General features: G+C 35.1%; 1 protein-coding gene across 1 annotated transcript in view; it reads right to left on the bottom strand.

Annotated features, from left to right (window-relative positions):
* Window positions 1–20,970, bottom strand: part of MALRD1 (MAM and LDL receptor class A domain containing 1) — an 879,021-nt gene that overhangs the window by 660,438 nt on the left and 197,613 nt on the right. The window contains exons 17-20 of the mRNA XM_074195229.1: window positions 16,841–16,993; window positions 15,789–15,894; window positions 11,049–11,416; window positions 5,739–6,151 (exon numbers count right to left, since the gene is read on the bottom strand). Of these exons, the coding sequence (XP_074051330.1) occupies window positions 5,739–6,151; window positions 11,049–11,416; window positions 15,789–15,894; window positions 16,841–16,993 (1,040 nt within the window). The remainder of the gene's footprint in view (window positions 1–5,738; window positions 6,152–11,048; window positions 11,417–15,788; window positions 15,895–16,840; window positions 16,994–20,970) is intronic.

The following is a 20,970-nucleotide window of genomic DNA, read 5'->3' as shown; positions in this document are numbered from 1 at the left end:
GCCATAAAATTATGGTGCCAGCTAAAATTTAGAGGGGAAAGAACCCACAGAAATACTGAGGGATACAATTTCTCAGTTCAAGATAAGTTCCACAGGAAAGGCATGTTTCACCAGGACCAGGGGATGGAAAAACAACACAGTCCAGTGATCACCAGCATAGCTTGAAGGGGAAGTGAGAGAACTCTGCTGCATCAGAATGAGTGTGGAGCGAGGAGCACTGGCCTCAGAACAGCCCTGTGGTGAGAACCTGCAGCAGGAATGGGGAAGCCAGTCTGTACCTCCAGAGCACAGCCCACAGATGATAAGGGGATCAGGGGAGACTGAAGAAATCTCTCTTCTTTCCCTTGGGGCAGGACTCTCCTGTTTGCCCAGCAAAAAGATCCAGGTTGCAGTTTGGGCTTCCATACTAAGAAAGCTAAACAGGGACTGTCCTCACAGCTCCAGGGCAGAGGAGAGCACCTGTGGTCATCTACATATCAAAGCACAGGCAAGAAAACATAAGACCTTGGAAGAATAAAGCTCCTAGGGGGTGTCCCAAAAAATACTCCAAAGCTTTGGAAGTGCAGTAAATTAGTCTTAGACTGAGGACATGAGCAAACAAAAGAAAAAGAAGAATCAGACCATAGAAAATTGCTTTGGTGCCATGGAAAATTCAAAAGATGATAAATTTGACCTTTCTGCTCAGACTATGGATGAGCTCAGAAAAGACTCTTAAAATCAAGTAAGGGAGGTAGAGAAACAACTGGGAGGAGAAATGAGAATGATGCAGATAAATTATGAAAACCAAATCAGCAACTTAGTGAAAGAAATGCAAAAAGATACTGAAGAAAATAATATGTTCAACAGTTTAGGCCAAATGAATAAAGGAATGCAAAAGGCCAATGAGGAGAAGAATGCCTTTCAAAGCAGATTTGGCCAACTGTAAAAGAAGATATAAAAGGTCTCTAAAGAAAATAACTACTTCAAATGCAGAATGGAACTAAAGGAAGCTGATGACTTTGCAAGAAATCAAAAAGAAATAAAACTTCCAAAAAAGTCAAATATTAGAAGAAAATGTAAACTATTTCACTGGAAAAAAAAAACAACCTTGAAAACAGATTAAGAAGAAATAATTTAAAAATTATGGGGTTACCTGAAACTCACACCCAGGAAAAGAGCCTAGACTTCATTTTTCAAGAAATAATACAGAAAAATTGCCCTGAGATTCTAGAAGCAGAGGATAAAATAGAAATTGAAGGAATTCACCATTCACCTCCTGAAAGAGATCTCAATGGAAAAACTTCAAGGAATATATAGCCAAATTCCTAACCCCCCAAGTCAAAAGAGAAAATACTAAAAGCTGCCAGAAACAAACAATTCACCTACCATGGCTCTATAGTCAGGATTATACAGGATCTGGCATCATCTACATTAAGGGCTCCATAGGACTTGGAATATGATATTCCAGAAGACAAAAAGTCTTGGTTTATAATTGAGAATCAACTAATCCCACAAAACTGAACATCTTCTTTCAAGGGAAAAGATGGACTTTCAATGAAACATGGCACTTTCAAACTTTCCTATTGAAACAACCAGAGCTGAACAGAAAGTTTGATCTTCAAGTACAGGACTCAGGTGAACCATAGATGGGGAGGATGAGAAGAGCTAACTATGGTGAACTTAAAGATGCTTAACTGTCTGTATTCCTGTATGGGAAGAAGATACTGAAAATTCATATGACCTTTCTCATTTATAAGAGCTGTTAGAAGGAGCATATATACACGGGCATAGGAAGGAGTGAAATATAATGGTATAATATAGTAAAAAGATGGAGTCAATGGGTGATAAAGGAAAGTACTGGGAGGAAAAGGAAGAAGAGGAAGAAGGGGCTAAGATATTTCACATAAGATTCAAGAAAAATCTTTTTCAACTGAGTGCTACAGGGGTAGGCGATAGGGAATGAGTGAGCCTTCATTCTCATCAGAAATGGCTCAGAGAGGAAACAATACACACACACACACACACACACACACACACACACACACACACACAAACACACACACATTTAATAGGGTTTAGAAATCTATCTTACCCTGGAGAAAAATGAGGAGAAAGAGATGAGATAAGGAGGGATGGAGGAGGGAAGGGGGGAATAGGTGATAGAAGAGAGGGACTATTGTGGGAGAGAGTACTTAGATACAACACACTTTTGGACAGGGACAGGTTGAAAGGAGAGAGAATAAGATAAGTGAGAGTGGGGAGGAATAGAGTGGAGGGAAATACAGCTAGTAATAGCAACTGCGGGAAAAATATTGAAGCAACTTCTCTGGTGGACTTATGATAAAGAAGGCAATTCACCCCAGAGACAGAATCATTGGAATCTGAACTGAAGTACATTTTTTCTTTCTCTCTCTTTTCTTATCTTCTTGGGGGGAGGAGAGGGCAGTTTATGTTTACTCTTATAATAAGATTATTGTAATAATGTAAAATAAATAAACCTAAAAAAAGAGGGGAAAAAAGCACTGGAAACTTTAGGAATAAATAATTTTCCTCAAAATAATAAATAGTATCTATCTAAAACATCAACAAATATTATATATAATGGGGATAAACTCAGAGAATTTCCAATAAAATCAGGGGTGAAACAAGGATGCCCATTATCACTATTACTATTCCATATGGTATTAACAATGCTAGTTTTATCAGTAAGAGAGGAAAAAGAAATTAAGTGAATCAGAACTGGCAATGAGGAAGCAAAATTTCCACTCTTTGCAAATGATATGATGGTATATTTGAAGAATCCTAGAAAATCATCTGAAACAACAAATTCAGCAAAGTTGCAGGATATAAAATAAACCCACATAAATCCTCAATATTTCTACATATGAACAACAAAGTCCAAGAGCAAGAGATAGAAAGAGAAATTCCATTTAAAGTAATTGTAGACAATATTAAATACTTGGGAATCCACCCACCAAGACAAACCCAGAAACTATATGAACACAATTATAAAGCAATAAAATCAGATCTAAATAAATGGAAAAATGTCAATTGCTCATGTTAGGTTGAGCTAATATAATTAAAAATGACAGCTCTACCCAAATTAAATTATTTATTTAGTGCCATACCAATCAAACTACCAAATAATTGTTTTACTAAGCTAGAAATAAATAGTAACAAAATTCATCTAAAGCAACAAAATGGAAGGAATAGCAAGGGAACTGATGAAAAAAATGTAAAAGGAGGTGGCCCAGATCTGCTAGATCTAAAACTGTACTATAAAGCAGCAGTCATCAAAATTGTCTAGAACTGGTTAAGAAATTGAGCAATGGATCAGTGGATTAGAATAGGTTCAAAAGAAGCAGTAGTAAATGACCACAGTAATCAACCATTTGACAAATCCAAAGACATTCGCTTCTGGTATAAGAACTCACAAAAATTGTTGGGAAAATTGGAAAATAGTATGGCAAACATTAATAATAGACCCACATCTCACACCCTATACCAAAATATACCAAGATCAAAATGGGTATAGGATTAAGACAGAAATAGTAATACCATAGATATACTAATAGACTAAGAAATACTCTATCTGATCTATGGAAAGAGAACAAATTTATGACAAACAAGAAATAGAGTATATTATAAACTGAAAATGAATGTTTTTGACTCTGTCAAGTTACAAAGTTTTTGCAGTTATAAATTCAATGTTTCCAAAGTTAGAATGAAAACAGAAAGCTGAGAAACAATCTTCACAACTAGGAGTACAGATAAAGGTCTCATTTCTAAAATATATAGAGAAGTGCATCATATTTGTAAGGTTGTAAATAATTTCCTAATTGATAAACAGGCAAAGGATATGAATAGACAGTTTTCAAGTGAAGAAATTAAAGCTATATATGATCATATGAAAAAATAATCATTATTGATTAGAGAAATGCAAATTAAAATGACTCTGAGGTATCACCTTACACCTACCAGATTGGCTAAAATGACAAAAAGGGAAAATAATCAATTGGGACACTAATGCATTATTTGTAGTGTTGTGAACTGATCCAATCATTCTGGAGAGCATTATGGAACTATGCTCAAAGAGCAAAAAAATTGCTTATACCATATAACCCAGTAATTCTAATTCTAGGCCTATATCCAAAAGAAATGAGAAAAAAAATGAGAAAAGTCCCACATCTTCCAAAATATCCACAGCAGCTCTTTTTGTAGTGGCAAAGAAGTGGAAATTGAGGGGATGTCCATCAATTGAGGAATGATTAAACAAGTTATGGTGAATGGATGCTATGGAATATTATTGTTATATAAGAAACCATAAATTGTTGGATTCTAGAGAAGCATGGAATGGCTTAGATCTGAGACTGAGTGAAGGGAGCAGAACCAAGAGAACAATGTACATATTAACAGCATCATTGTGAGATGATCAACCCTGATGAATGCAGCTTCTTTCAGCAGTTCACAGAGCTAGGGGGTAATCCTATTAACCCATCCATTGATAATACTATCCCCATCCAGAAGAAGAAAAACCAAAACAACACATAAGAAAACAAAAAAACCCTTCAGAATCTGATGAACACTACATTCACTTTTTATAAAACAACTCTTATGTATTTCTTTCCCTTAATCCTAATTCCTGATATTGAAAATAACTAATCTGTGCACATGTTTAACACAAATGTTTACCTATAATAGTAACAGTTTACTGCTAAGGGGAGGGGGGTTGCAAAGGGAGAGTGGGAGGATTTTGTAACCTAATATTATACATATGCATAACTTTCATATATATTTGGGAAAAAATCAATAAAAATGTTGTACTTGGAGTCAATAAGACTTAAGTTCAAATCTTACCTCAAATTTTTACTATTTGTTTGACTCTTCACTACTCATTTACCTCTCTCAGCCCAAATCTATAAAAGGAGAAGGTTGAACTAGATAACCTCTAAAACTCAGTTATACCTGAAATCTGAGATTCTATGCATCTATAATGTATTACATATCACGTATCATATCATAATAATCTGTTATTTCCCATTTAGTGTATTAACAGGATCCAAATCTTTTGATGAGAAATAGAAAACCTAAGCTTAACAAATATGTTAAATTTAAAGAAATTTATTCAATTAAAAGACTAATGTTTGAATGAGTTAGGCAAGATATTTACTTCAGTATTTATAAGAAAATCTACTAGATGAAAGATAAAGTAATCAAATTCTTAATAAGTTTATTTTCACTTGAATTAAAGGAGGAATAGATGCCTTGGGGGAAAAAAAATTAGTGAATTATGAGAGAAGAAACCTGAATTCTAATCACTGAATGATCTGGGAGAGAGGAAAGAAGATGTCTTCTCATCTCTCTGATTCTCAGTTCTTTATCTGTAAAGATGGAGTACCAAGGTTATAGTCAAGGTCTCTCTAGTACCTTACAGATTCTGTGTTCCTTGTCCCACATCAGAAATAATTTGAAATCTTGCAGGTTATTTATCACTCCAACAGAAATACTGCTGAAAGCTTTCAAGTAACCTATAGCTGTGTTCAACATCATTCAACTTTAGGAAATCTTTTCATTCATTATTAAGGGAAATGGAAGAGAGGAGCTCAACTAAAAATGATTTAGAATCCACATAAACTAAATGAAGAAAATTTGTTACAGTTACTTGGATCAAATTTATTACCTCAACTTGATCGATTTAAGAAATGACTTTTTTTTATATTCTCAAGACATTTGTTAATTTTGGGATTATTAAACTGTACCTGAAAAGGCTGAGTTGAAGAAATACTGAGAGATTTCCTTTTCCATCTGTTGCCTTGATTTCCAAATATTTGCCACAGCACATGTCCCCTCGTATTATTCCAAACTCTTTGATAAATCACCAGTCTGTAAATTTGCTTTCCAAACATATGATAATGGAAACGAAAGATGCAACTTTTGTTATTGGTGCTGTTAAGAACAGGGCTGAGCAACACAGCTTTGTTTTGGAAGATCTGGGGTTCTGAAGATTCTATGTAGAGATAATGCCCTTTAATTGTGCCGAAAGTATTATCTTTCATTGGTCCGGTATTGAGTGTTGAAGTTGAGCCCTGGTTTCTTGTCCAATCAAAATCATCCTCTTTGTCTTGTTCCCAGTTGCAGAACCCATTTTCAAAATCACATTGGAGTTCAGATGCTGCAATTGAAAAGTAACAAGAAATTCTTGTAGACAGAAAGAAAAAAGAGAATACTGTTTGATAGTTCCCCTTGCCCTCAATCAAGTTTACCCTCTATTTTCAAAATCAGATCAAAGTGACTTAAAATCAAACAAAGTGTAACTACAACTGTTTGAAGCATATCAAAGACAACACTGTTGTGTATTTCTTCCTTGATGAATTTAAAGCTTCACTTGCTTATTTCAAAATTAAGATATTTTCCCACATTCTAGATATTTGTTGAATTGTATTCATAGTTTATGAAACTCCAAACCTATAAGTGAAAAGTATTTGCGGAGATAAAGTTTTAGGTTTTTGCTATTCATTAACTTTAATTTCCAAAACTATCTCATAAAAATTATTTTTATGCACAATATTAATAACATACATTCCTTTCCCTTTGTTTTCTTTGCTATCACCTTGGCCCAACAACTCAAACCTAGCTGCTGTAAAAATCTTCCAACTGGTTTCCCAGACTCAAGGTTCCTTCTAACTCCACCTTCAAATACTGCCTAATAAGTATTTTATAGTTCCCTAATTTTTCGCAGTTATCAAATATAACATCCTTTGACTAATTTAAGAGAAATAATGGTAAGTTAACCCTACTCTACCTAAATATTCATATTTTTCTGATCTCTTCTCTGTTCCATATGCGGCATATGCATAGTCACACCTTCATAACTTTAAATTATTTCCTTCACCTTGATGGTTCTCTGCTCCATCTTCTGTCTCCTCAAATCCTATTCAACCTTCAAAAATGATCTCCTACTTCCTCAACCACACAGTCCGAATACTCCATGCCTGATCAATCATATTTTTCTTTATTTTTTCTACTTGTTAAAAACTTCATCCATAATTATTTTGCTTATTTGTTTTTGTTTATGCATGCATAGTATTTATTCAAATATGAATCAAAAGAAATACTAAATAGTAAAGCTTTTCAGAATGTTCTTGGCACAATATTCAGTAAATCAAAGAAGATTTGAAAGGCTCTCAGAAGCCCTCTTCCTGGGAACAGATTAGTGCATATCAGAATTGCAAATTATCATCTTTAAAGGCAGAAATTTGACCTTTAGCCATGAGACAGATACAGTATAATTATTGAAGACAGTCTCTTCCCTTCCTCAATAGATCATGCATGCACAGTTATCTGTATCCAGTCTTACCTCCCCAGAGAATGTAAGCTCCCTGAGGGCAGAGAGTATCTTTTTCCATGTACCCATCACCTTGTGAAATAGAAAGTCCTTAATAAATGCCTATTGGCTTCAATTGCATTGCAATGGATAGAGACAAAAGAAAGTGTAGGGGCAGCTAGGTGGCGCAGTGGCTAAAGCACTGGCCCTGAAGTCAGGAGTACCTAGGTTCAAATCCGGTCTCAGACACTTAATAATTACCTAGCTGTGTGGCCTTGGGCAAGCCACTTAACCCCACTTGCCTTACAAAAACCTAAAAAAAAAAAAAAGTGTAAATGGAATCTACCATAAATTTAGCAGCTATGTAATGAACTGTTGTAAATGTGAAAGTCTTCCTCCCAAAATAAGTTGCAATCTCCATGAAATGCTAGGGCAAAGTGGGAGAAGGGGTTATACTTCTCAACACCAAAGAGAATCAAGTACTTATAGATATACCAGGAAACATGGCTATGCCTTTAGAATGTATATTACTTTTTCTTTGTGATGAGTAGTTTTAGAGAAACTAGGGGAGTTTCCTTCTATCTCTCTGTACTGATTAAATCACAGATATACTCAATATCCTTATACAGAGTTCCTGGATTTTTATAGAATGGCAAATTCATATGCTTGTCTGGGCTTATTTGGGAGGGAGAGGGAAGGACATGGAGACAGTATGTGGCTGGAATTCAATGAAAAAAAAATAAAGGAGGGTCTCCATTTTTTTAGCTTCATTACCATAGGTTAATATTTTGGAAATTTCATGTCAGTTATCTTTACCTATCTATCTTTACAGCTGTACAAAAAGCCCAAGGTGAAGAATTACTAAAATGCAATAAAGAAAATTGTTTATGAATTGTGCAGTCGAGCAAGACCAAATGATCTGATTCACCAAAACTACTGTGCCTCCGCTCCAGTCTAACGAAGGTAACCAAGTGAGTAAATGTCAAATGAGGGATGAACTTCCATCTGATATTTCTTCACTTGTGAATAATCAAACCCAGCTGTGACTTGGGCTAGGAGACCTGCAGCATAATTCCCCAGGTGTCAATTTTTAGCCACAGAACAGAGAGGACTGTAAGATGTCTGAGATTTTTAAATTTTGATTTATTTTTAACTGGTGCCATAAGTGAGACATTTTTCTGTTAAATCTAACTGAACAATGCCTTCACAGAGAATTTCCATTTTCTAGGTCAATGTCAGAAAAGAGGGATATCCATCTCTACTCTAAAAGGGACCCAGTAAGTACAAATGCATATACCAGAAAATGTTGGTAAGCATATATAAGACTTCTTCTTTGAAAGACTCCTTACTTGCATTGCTGTGGGTCCTTCAGACATTACAATGCGGATAAGGGATGGATTAGAATGTGCAGCTGGACTCCTACCTAGCTGATCACAAGAAGAATCTTGCGTGGTTATTTATTCCTGTTCAACAACTAGTCTGAAAGATTTTTCTAAGCCTGGTTTGCCTGGCTACACAGACTCCCAAAGGCTGCATGAAACTATTAATACTGCCAACACTTCCTATCAAGATCATCCTGATAATCACTGAACTGACCTTTAAATATTCACTGCATGAATTCAGGGTCTCCACCAAAGTTCTAGTCTGCATGCCTCAGTCTAATATCACTTATAGGAGATACCAGTAAAGCCCATGTTCTGAGCTCCAATCAGTAAATTGACAAGCATTTTATGAAGAACTGACTTTTCACAATATTCTGAAGTCAGTTACTTTATTAAAGCTTAATTAGCTAAGGACTTTCAGCCACTCTAATTTTCCAGTAACAGGTTAGGTACTGGAAATCCAATGACAAAAATCAAACAAACAGCTCTTTCTCTCAAGGAATTTCATTCCAGACACAGAGACATTTATATATATGTAAAAAAATTAATACACAAAATGCAATTTAATTTTGGGTAAAATGCAGTAGACTTTAGGATCATCAAAGAGCATGCATTGGTTACAAGAAAAAAGTAAAGAGCAAGTATGTTCCAAAAATGGAGGACAGCCTGGTACAATGATGTGGAGACTGGAAATTGGGCATATTATTTAAAAAATATGGAAAAGTCATTTTGACTAGGTCAAAAGTTAAATGAAGTGAGATGATCTAAAAATAAAATTAAATTCCCAGTAACCTGGAAAGGTTTCACTAATAAACTTGTTGTAACACTGTTATTTGAAATATTATCCAGTTAAGTTGGGAGACACTCATTTTCAGAGTGTTGACAAAACATTATTTAACTTTTGGATATGAGGACTTTTGTAATCATCTATTAATAAATGGAGATGGTATGATCTGCATAAAACCAAGTTCAAAGGATGTGTTAAGCATAAAATAATTAATAAGCATAAAATAAATAAATAAGCATAAAAATAATTAATAATAACAAAAATACCAATAAATAACATTTATATAGCATCTACTCTTTGCCAGACCCAAGCACTTTTCCAATTATTTTCTCATTGGATCCTTAATGCAACCCTGTGATACAGATTTTATTATCATCACCCTCAGGAAACTGAGGGAGAGAGGAGTGTAGTGACTTACTTAGGGTCACAGGGTGACTCTAGGCCTAGTATTCTCTGTACTGTTGCCTCTTGGCTCCTCACAGACTCTGAAGGATAGGAACTGAATCTCTGGAATTTATGGCAGGTCCAACTCAGAAACTTCCAACAAAAAACACTATTAAGCTTCAAGTTGCAATAATCACTATTAAAATAAATCAGCTGGAAATTCCCAAATCTAGACCCCTTATAATGCTAATAGCATTGCCAATTTATAATTTATAATTTATATTTATAAATATATAATTTATAATTTCTCTTTTCTTGTCATAATTGTTGTAAATTTCCAATTTGGCAAAGAGGAGAATGTGTTACCTTTTGACAGGGGACCTATTTCATTGAAAGAAAAAAGCATAGATTGTCCTCTGGATAGTTAACTTCTTTTTTTAATTTATTTTATTTTTAAATTTTCTCCCCAGTAATATGCAAAAGCAAGTTTCAACATTTACTTCCAAAACCTTGACTTCCAAATTCTCTCCCTTCCTTCCACCCCACTCCCACTCCCCCCATTGAGAAAGCCAATTACTTGTTGTAAGTTAAAAATATATAACCTTTACTACAATAGTCATAATGTAAAAGTAAGCATAAACCCCCCATAAAGAAGGAGAACACCCAAGAAAAATGAAGTGAGGAAAAAATATACTTCAGTCCAAATTCAGAAACCAGTCATCTTTGTGATGGATAGCATTTTTTTATCATAAGTCCATCAGAGAAATTGCTTCAATATTTTTTTTTCCTCACAGTTGCTACTGTTAGCTGTATTCCCTCCATTCTCCTCATGCCAATTTATTCTATTCTCTCTCTCCTTTCACCCTGTTCTCCTCAAAAGTGTGTTGTATCTGACTACCCTCTCCCACAATCACCCCTCTTCTTTCACCTACAACCCCCTTCCCCTCCCATTCCCTTTCTCTCATCCCTTTCCTCTCCTATTTTCCTCTAGGGTAAGACAGACTTCAATTGGATAGATAATTTCAAATACTGGTCTATAATTTTCAAATGGCAAGACCCAAGAAATAATAGCGAATAAATAGACTTTGGATAACCTTTGAAATCAAGCCTTAGGACATCCAACCTAAGATAAATATGGCACAATGAATGGAAAGAGAAGAAATAGGGGCAGAAAGAGACTAGAGATACTTACTACAATTATCCTCATCAGTGTTATCTCCACAATTATCCACCAGGTCACATAACAGAAGACGATCTATGCAAGCCTTGGTCTGTCTACACCAAAAATGATCGGGGCCTTCACAACTCATAGCAGGCGGGGGAAGAGCACAGTTCTCAAATTTGATATCATCAACAGCTGAGATTCCATCATAAATTCCAAGACTGACTTTTTCTAGTGACAAATAGAAGGGCTGAGGGAGGCGACCAAGCTGAATGAATGCTTTAGACCATTGATTTCCTTGGTTGTATAGCACTCTCCAAAGAGCAGTTGAATAATTGGTCCCCTCTAAGTGTAGCTGCAATTCTGCTGCTCCCACTGACAGACCATAGTTATAAAACCTAGAAAAGAGCAGAAGAGCAAAAGGAAATGGTTGATAAACCAAATAAACAATTCCGAATGGTTTCTGGCTTTTCTGCTGGATTGGTTAATCATTAAGTAGGACAAACATTGCTTCTCTTCATTTCCTGAGACATCACTTTATACACTGTATGAGCATCAGCTTCTCTGTCATTGCTCAGCCTCTCTTGTATTCAGGATCATGAATTTCCATTCTAAGGAGTTCAGCATATAAGGTAGGAATCTGTGTGATTAAGCTATAAACCAGAGTTCGATAGAAAAATTCTCATCTTTAGAAATGAGCACAATAAACTGCGACAATACAAACTCTGAAGCAAAATGTTAACTGTGTGAATTTGATGCAATATCTTTCTCAAAAGTTTCAACAGAGGAAAACAACAATGTTTAATAAATGCAAGAACATGCCTACAACTTAAGCTTTGTAATGGCTTCAATAAAGAAAGTTCCAAAGCCTTTCTTTTTTTTTAATGAAAAGAGAAAGACTGAAATGTAGCAAACTTACATTGGTGAAAATATAAATTCATTTACTAATTTGTCATCACGAGTAGCATCAAAATGAAGGAAGATACTATATTCAGTTATAAAGATCCTACCCAAGAAACTGCTAACTATAGCACAGTGTATCGTACATAGTGATAAAGATGATTGTCCTTCATTCCTGAATATGACCAAGACATCACAGAGATGATGCCATGCCAAGCATGTGAATTGTATTTGAGTGGGGAGGTACTGTGCCTCCCTTTCTCCTCTGGAGTCATCTGGGTCAAGTGGTGAGATACTGATCAGGATGACGACGGGAGATACCCCAAGATACAAAGCAATCAGGGTGAAATGACTTGCCAAGGCCACATAACTAGTAAATATGGTTGGATTTGAATTAAGGTCCTCCAGACCAGTGCTGGCGCCAAACCCATTGCACCATTTATCTGCCCACCTGGTGCATAGTAGACATTCAGCAAATGTTACTGATCACTTGTGGACCACTATTGAACTTGTAAAGTTAGAAATAGGTACAAGTTGCTCCTGATAACTATCATTTCTGAGATATTTAACCAGTATAAAACGATCATCACAGTGAGGAGGCCAAAGCAGCATGGAAATTGCTTCATTCCACAGAGTTGATACCTTGTCTAGAAAAGAGGTGTGACCAAAGTCAGTACTCATTTAGAAAAGAAGCTCATTTGCAAGACATGATGGGAGGTTATGAGGATTACAGGCTCACAATGCAATGACAAGAAAAATTGCATACATCAACTTGCTGCCACATGCAACAAAGCCCAGTCATCTTGAGAACATTTACAGATGAAACTAAAACTAAATAGGAAGAGAACAAATAAATATGAAATAAAATTTCTCTGTCAGAACACTATATCAATTTATCCTTACCATCTCAAACAGTAAAATCACTATATGTGGACTTTAGTAACACAAACAGATTGGAAAATGGAAATGTCACTTGCAAAAAGGTGGTCAGAAAAGGTATCTGGGTCTGACCAAATACATGCAACAGAAATCTGTTTTGGAGTTGGCATAATTTTAAAAGCATTCGGGGGGGGATTTTCAAAATGTCTCAAAGAAGAAAGAATTCCAAGTAAATGAAAAACATTATAGCTATCATTAATAACTAATAAAAAAGATATCACTGACTGATATACCAGTTCTCTCCTCTATCTAAGGTCTTTATCAGAAAGATCCAAAAATATACTAAAATGTGACAAGGAAACAAGTCTGTCCAAATGCAAGTTTAGCCAGTTTCCACCTAGAAGACTACAGAGGCAAAATACTGTGTGTGTTTGAAGGATAGGATTTCCCACTGGTCTAATGTAAGCCCCACTCCCACATTTCAGAAGAAATGTTTCATGCCTCATAGCAGACCATCACTTCCAAATCATACTAAAATTGAAAAATGTAGAGAATACAGATTTTGATGTGGGTTACTTTTTGTTGATGTGCTTAATATAATAGGAACTTAATGTATATTGTCTGACTACTGGGGCGGGGGGAAGCATATGATCTGATAGAACAAAATAAAAACTATCCAGATTTCTATTAGCTTTAAGAGTGCTTTGCTTAAAATTAATCTTTGATTAGATTTGATTAGATTAGATTTTTGATTAGATTCTTTGATAGATACAATCCCAGATATTAGTCAAAGACATTCACCTGCCAAGAACCCATATTACAAAACAACCATAAAGAATGATTCCAAGAAAGTAGGAGTTAATCAGATGTTCCTTTTGTGAATTATATCATCCTGATTGCATCAAGCTCTGGATTATTAGAGAAGGCTGTCATTGAAAACTGTGAAACTTAGAAGAGATGGTCCTATTAATTGACACAGAAAAAATCAAGTGGATAAAGAATACTTATTCTCAGATTGTCACATGCAGTTCTATGACAAGTCCATTCAGTTAATTGTTCAGTACATTTTTCTTGGACTGTATAACAAAGGTCATTTCATAGAATGTGCTGAGATTTGCCCTTAGTTGATCTGTTTGATAATATAGCACTTTTGATATCTTTTTACAATCATGTGGTGACCCAGCATGGAGTGGCCTTAGTATTTTATCACTATGTGGCAAATATAGAGTGACATCTAAGTCCTCCTCTGTCGTATGGCTATGGAAGGATTTAGGGGGATTCTGTGAATTAAAATAAGAAAGAGCAACTTGATCTCTTGGTTCTGTTTTTTTACATGACATTAAGTAACAATGAAACTTCCAGTGAATCATGGAGCAATGCCCATCTTACTATAACATCTTGGTGATCTTTCCCCTCATTCCAACTATTAGAGGCACATTTACCATTGTACAAGGATTTACCAAGGATATTTTGTGTTCTAGTTATGATAAGATTCCCCTTAGGCTCAACTCTCTGTTGGAGTCATTGGAACAAGTCATTCTATAAACTGCAGCTACCATTACTTTCTGTTTCAAGGAGACATTTACCATTGTACTTTAAGTCTGAACTCACTCTTCCTAATGACCTTGTATATGCAATATGAAAATTCATTCCTTTATGGAGTGGGGGTGGAGAACTTTTTTTGGTAAATACTATTCTTAATGTACCTTCCCAGCAAAGTAGTTTTCTAAAAGCTAATTGAATATTATTCATTAAATGATTTAAGAGTGATAATATTAGACAACTATTACCCCTCAATGTTAACCCTCAAATTCCAAAGTCAATAGAAATTAGTCTTCCTTTGGGGTCCTGGACCTATCAACATGAGTAAATGAAGAGAGAGAGAGAGTCCACAAAAGGGTACAATATCTGATTCATATTATACTCAACAATCGTATGCAGTTTTAAACTAATAAAGCTAGATGCTCAAAATTGTAATTTCTAAAAAATACAAATCTCATACCATGAAGAATAATGAAAAGACACATGGTAGGTAAGACAAGCCTGAAGAATATTAGCAATGATGACCGTAAGAAGGGTAAAGCAGTCATCAAGAACATGTCTGATTAGAAAATGAAATAAGCAAGCAAGCATGCAGCAAGAAAAGGAGATAACAAGTAGATATCCTGAACATTATTTTGACATACACAAAATCATAAAGAGCAACTTGATCTCTTTGTTCTATTTTTTTGCATGACATTAAACATCAAACTAAAACCAGCATGTTGTATAGACCATCTGTGAAGGACCTAGGCAAGGATGTAGACAAGAATCAGTCAGGATAAGAGGTCAGGGATAAGCTGTAGTCTGCAACACTGGAAGGAATGCCCCCAGCAGTAAGACCATTTATTCATCAAAGTCCATGGGAGTGGGTGTTTGATAACTAGAAATTGTCATAAAGTAAAAAAAAAACCCTGAATGTAGATGTGATATTGTTGAACAAGTGTGTGCTTTACTCATTCATGAAGCAAATTAATGAATAAAAGTTCCCAAAATTTGCTTCATCAAGGTCTTTGGGCAGGTTGTAAGTAGGAAATCCCATATAGCCAAGGGAATTTTTCTCACTCTTTATAGAGACTCCAAAACCTGTTTTTAGAATCTCCAAATTACTCCAATGAATCACAGTTCTCCAAAAATGCCCTAAACTCCAAGTCCCATCCATGATCATTCATCCCAAGCAGATGTTGAGCTCTGAAAAACTTGCATATGTTAAAAAAAGTTTTAAAGACAAAAATAAATAGAAAACAAAATGTCAAAGTTCAGTGAATTTCATTTTACTCCTCAGTCTCTTACTAGATAGACATTTTAATTGACCCCTGAAGAATAGAGGCTGTAATTGCTGCAAAAGAAATAGTAAACCACTGTAAAGTTCAATTTCATTCTCAGATAAAGTAACAAAGAAAGAAAGAAAGAAAAATGTTTCATCAGTTGGCTGTAGTCCTTAATAGTTACCAGAAAGATAGACGGCAGTCTGGTCCTGTTTGACTGAACCTTGGACTCTGAAGTTTAGCAACCTGTGAAATGCTACTTCTCGTTTTCAGAATGAACATAAAGTGTCCTGTTAAAGGGAAAAAAAGATTTTGTTTCACCTATTGGATCTCATTTGATTGGATCATTTGATTATGTATTGTAGTAAAGATTGTATCCTCTCAGTAGGTCTATACAACACCAAAAGAGCAATAATTTTTTTTCCTGAAACAACAGTACTTGGATTTTTTTTAGGTTTTTTGGGGGGGGTTGCAAGGCAAATGGGGTGAAGTGGCTTGCCCAAGGTCACAAGGCTAGGTAATTATTAAGTGTCTGAGACGAGATTTGAATGCAGGTACTCCTGACTCCAGGGCCAGTGCTTTATCCACTGCACCACCTAGCCGGCCCTACTTGGATTGTTTTTTAATCATTCATAGAATCTGTCTAAAAGTTGGAAGTTAGCTAAAAAGGCCATATAGTTCAATCCATTTATTCAAAATGCCATTGTACTTTGTAGAGCAGATGGTCATCAAATTTCAGCTTCTAGGCTTCCAGTGAAGAGAACCCACTCCCTGAGAAAAACCACGTAATCCTGCTTTGGCACAAATGTAGGAAGCATTCCCTGACCAAGCTTTGCCTCTACTGCTTCTAACCCTGCATGCTGGGACTAAAAGTAACAAAACTAAACTATCTTTAAAATCCTTCTTGATGCGAATCTATGATTCCTCACCTTTCCCAGTTGCCCTGCAACAAATTTCAATTCAATTTTGACTCAAGTTTTGCCCACAAAAAATATCAAAGCAAGAGTTAAATTTAATCAGTTCAGTTTGAATATTTCTTCAACTTATTTTAGGGAATTAGGAAGGGAAAAAATTGTTTAACCCACAGCACAGACAAAATCATTTGGCTGACTTTGACCTCTTCTTTTTAGTTATTGTAGCATCAGGACAGATCCATTTTAAACCTATTCTTCCTTAACCTCAAGACAGATAAACTGTGAGACTGTCCAACACCCAAGTCCTTCTTTTGCTTCTTACCTTCAGGTTTATTATAAGTATGATCTCGAGCTGGAGCCTGATGCTGGAAATCCACAGAAAGGGTCCTGCTGGAATTTCGGACCCAGTCAAAATGATCCCCACTGTGTGCTTCAAACCACCCACAACTGTCTGTTTCAAAGTCACATATGGGAGCTGAAAAACAAAGAGACATTTCATTCTATGTTTCACTCTGCACAAATTGGTCAAGTTTTCAGTAGATGTGATTGATTTCTGTAACTGGCTTCCCATTTGAAAAGGAAACTTTTCTTACACAATAGCAAGTATCTTCTGATGATGTTTATCCTTCATTCTTGTACTATGTCACCAGACTCACTTTCTCCTCTAGAGCCATCTGGGTCCAGTGACCAGATATGAATCAGAGTGACTGGAGATGGTCCTAGATGCAAGGCAGTCAGTGATTTGCCTTACAATAAGCAATGAGATCAGCAAATGAAATAGTCAAAAGGTAAAAAAAAAATGATGATCTAGAATAGAGACCTGGGGGACATTCAAGTCACTTGCCCAAGATCACACAGCTAGTAAGAGTCAAGTGTCTGAGGTCCAATTTGAACTCAGGTCTTCCTGACCCCAGGACTGGTGCTCTGTCAACAGTGCCACAGGGCTCTTCTACTCCAATATCAAATGAGATAGTATTTATAAAAAAATAAATAAACAAATGAAATAATTTCATAGTACCTAAGTAGTAGACTAGGCTATATATAAATATTTACTTCCTATCCATTCTCTTCCCTAACATCTCCCAGAACTAATCATTGGCCAAGAAGCAATGAAAGAATAGTTGTTTGTCTGTCCAAGATTTAGTCTTAGGAAAAGGGATAATCCCTAGTACGATCTTATTATTAGGTAGATATCAGTCAGTATAATTTATCCTTAAGAATGTACAATTTTATAGCATTTTGCATTTTTGGAAGCATTTTATATCTATTAACCTATGCGAGTCTCTTGATAACACTATGGGGCAGGCACCATATGCATCATTTCATAAACTGTAAAATGGAACTAAGAAAGTTAAATCTACAAATCATCAACAAAGAGATGATAATTTAATCTATAGAAGCAATAAGGTCAATAATTGAAATAGTCAAAAGGTTAAAAATAAGATGGCCCAGGATAGAGACATGGGTAATGTTATGATCAAGGGGTTTTACCGGCAAGAAGATCTTTAAAAGGCAGAAAGCAGTAAGACAGGAAAATAATCAGGGGGAAAAAAGGTAATATCGTAAATAAAATATTGAGAATACCAAAGAGTCAAGAAGACAGGACAGGAAAAAAGTCATTCAATTTTGCAATTAAGAGGTCACTGGAAACTTTACAGAGAGTTGTTTTCATCTGAGTAATGAGGTCAGAGACCAGAAAGGTTAAGAAAAAGTGAAAGGAAACATGGATTTTAAATGGCCTTCTCAAGAAGATTAGCCACAAAAGGGAGGAGAGATATATAGGATATATATCCCATATATGATATATGGAATAATAGCTAGCATAATACCCTTTCTCAAGTGAGATTTTTTTTTTGAAGATGGGAAACAAGATTAAATTTGTAGGCTGGGGGGAACAGCTAGTAGAAAGGAAGAAACTGAAGATAACTGACAAAGTAGAGAAAAGAAAAGGGAAAATTTCAGGAGAAGATGGGAAAGAAGGTAACACATGAACATACACACATATGTATGTATGTATATATATGTTCTTGTATACATATATGAGATAAGTCATAGTGGTCAAAGGACATAGTGGCAAACGGTATCTGATTGAAGTGGAATGAGAAGAAATGGACAAGAGGGAGCTCTAAGAATGACCTCATTTTTTCATTGAAATATGAAACAAGGTCCTCAGTTGAAAAGAAGGTTGGGAGAGAAGAATCATGGGAGTTTGAAGAGGGAGGAAAAGGTCTGGAAAAGCTGCCTTGGTGAGTGAGAGTCAATTCAGAAGGTATAAAAGGATTGTCATGTGGGAGTAAGGTCCCAATTGAGTTTATGTAAATAAGTTTGTAGTAGACCTAATGAGCATAGTTTGGTGATTTTGTTCAACCTGAGTTGCTTCTAAGAGTGAAGAACATCAGAGATCCATTGAAGTATTCAAATTCAACATCATTACAGACTGTCAATAAGCACATTTATTTATATGCATTGTCACTCTGACTCTGCAAATTCCCTAAATAATTAAGAACCTTACACACCTTATACACAATAATCATGAATAAATGGCCAGTTATTAAATCGTTCTACCGGTGCAAACAATGAGTGATCATTGGTCATAGGTCTTTGGTCTGACATATAGCAGCTATTTAAAAACTATTTAACTAACTTCATAGCATTATACATATAGAAATATTGGACTGAATAAGTGCTAACTCCAAGACACATCCTTGAAGTTTTGTTGGTTTTTTTTTAAAAAAATCATTCATGTTTACCAAATTTATTGTGGCTTTTTGTAAATAGAGTAGGGAAAAGAATAGGGAGCAAGATTAGATAAAGATTAGATGAAGTCAGTTTATCAAAAGACATTTTATATACTGTAGAATTAGCACTGGACTTACATTCAAAAAAATCTGCCACTTAATAGACACATGGCTATATTTAAATCCCAGTGGGTCTATCTAAACCTTAGTTTTTCTCATCTATTAAATGGGAATAATGATATTCCTACTTCTTACCTCATGTGGTGATAACATAAGTACTCTCTAAATTGTAAAGTAGTACAGAAATGTGAATTATCATGGTAATTCTTTAAAATGAGAATGAAAGAATTCTCCAAAATGGCATTTCATGCATTTCTGATTTTGTCCTTTTGTTTTCTTTCTTCCATCAATTTCAATTTTTGGAAAGTTTTAAAAGGAAAAGAATTTAAATGTGAAGGGGATTGGAATTATGATTCTGTTCTTAATGTAACTAAGTTGTCATCAACTCTTAATTCATTACTCATCAAAAAGTAGATACTACCTAAGCACATTTCCTAAATTGTACAAAGTTTTAAGGGACGTGAAGAGATACACACACACACACACTCTCACAGACACTCTCACACAAACACACAAATACATGCTTGAGATATATCTCTGTTTGAGGTAAATCAAAAAGTAACCAAGATTCATAGCAAAGAATGAAAGATTCAAAAGTTGAAACAATATATGGAAGTCATTAATATAGAACATGCCAAGAGCTATGCCTCCTTGTGATCCCCAAAAAGTTTAGATCAAATGAGAGACAATGAAAGGATGTTCATGAGGTAGAAAGTCAACTGAAATATTTATAATATCCATGGGAAAGAACTCATGTAAGAAATTGAGCTGCTGAGGAATAATATAGGAACTCTTCATATTTTCAGGAAAAAAAAGCAACTACTTTAGAGGGTTTGGGGAAAACATGCCAGAAGCAATGATTGATTTACCATGGGGAGAAAAATTAAAGAAATTGTAAAACAGATGGTTATATCAAGAAGAGAAAAATATTCTCTAAAAAAGAATTTCAACTAAATGGGGATGTGTCAAATCCTATATGACTGATGCTAAATTTAAAAGAAATATAATGTGGTGACACTTTCATTTGAATTATAGAGGGATTCATTTAGCTATACCCAAGACTTGCACCTGAATAGTATCAAGACCTTAGACATTTAATGTGTATATTTTCTATAAATTTTTACCTTTTTCAGATAATTACCTTGTGCTTAATTGTATATCATAGAATGGAAAATATGCCAGCAACAAGAAAGATGAACTCTACAATGTTGAATTTTCATCTTAGAGGTTTAAATGGTATTTTATATTGGAAAAGGACTGTAAAAACAATTTGTTTTTTCTTCAAGACAATACATAGTGATGAGCAAAACCAGAAGAACATGATACACCCCAATAGCAACATGGGGGTAATGATCAACTTTAACCCATCACTGCAATAATCAGGGACAATTTTAGGGTATCTGCAATGGAGAATACCATCTGTATCCAGAGAAAGGACTGTGGAGTTTCAACAAAGACCAAAGACCTTCAATTTTTTTAAAAGTAGTCTTATGTACTGCATAATTTTGCTGTCTCTAATATTTTATTTTTTCCTCAAGGATAGGTTTTTTTTTTCTCTCAACATATTCAATTTTGATCAATGCATAGCATGGAA

This window comes from Macrotis lagotis, chromosome 7, assembly GCF_037893015.1.
Source record: "Macrotis lagotis isolate mMagLag1 chromosome 7, bilby.v1.9.chrom.fasta, whole genome shotgun sequence".
Taxonomy (NCBI): domain Eukaryota; kingdom Metazoa; phylum Chordata; class Mammalia; order Peramelemorphia; family Peramelidae; genus Macrotis; species Macrotis lagotis.
Note: the sequence above shows the minus strand (reverse complement) of the source record. Positions and strands in the feature narration are given on the sequence as shown.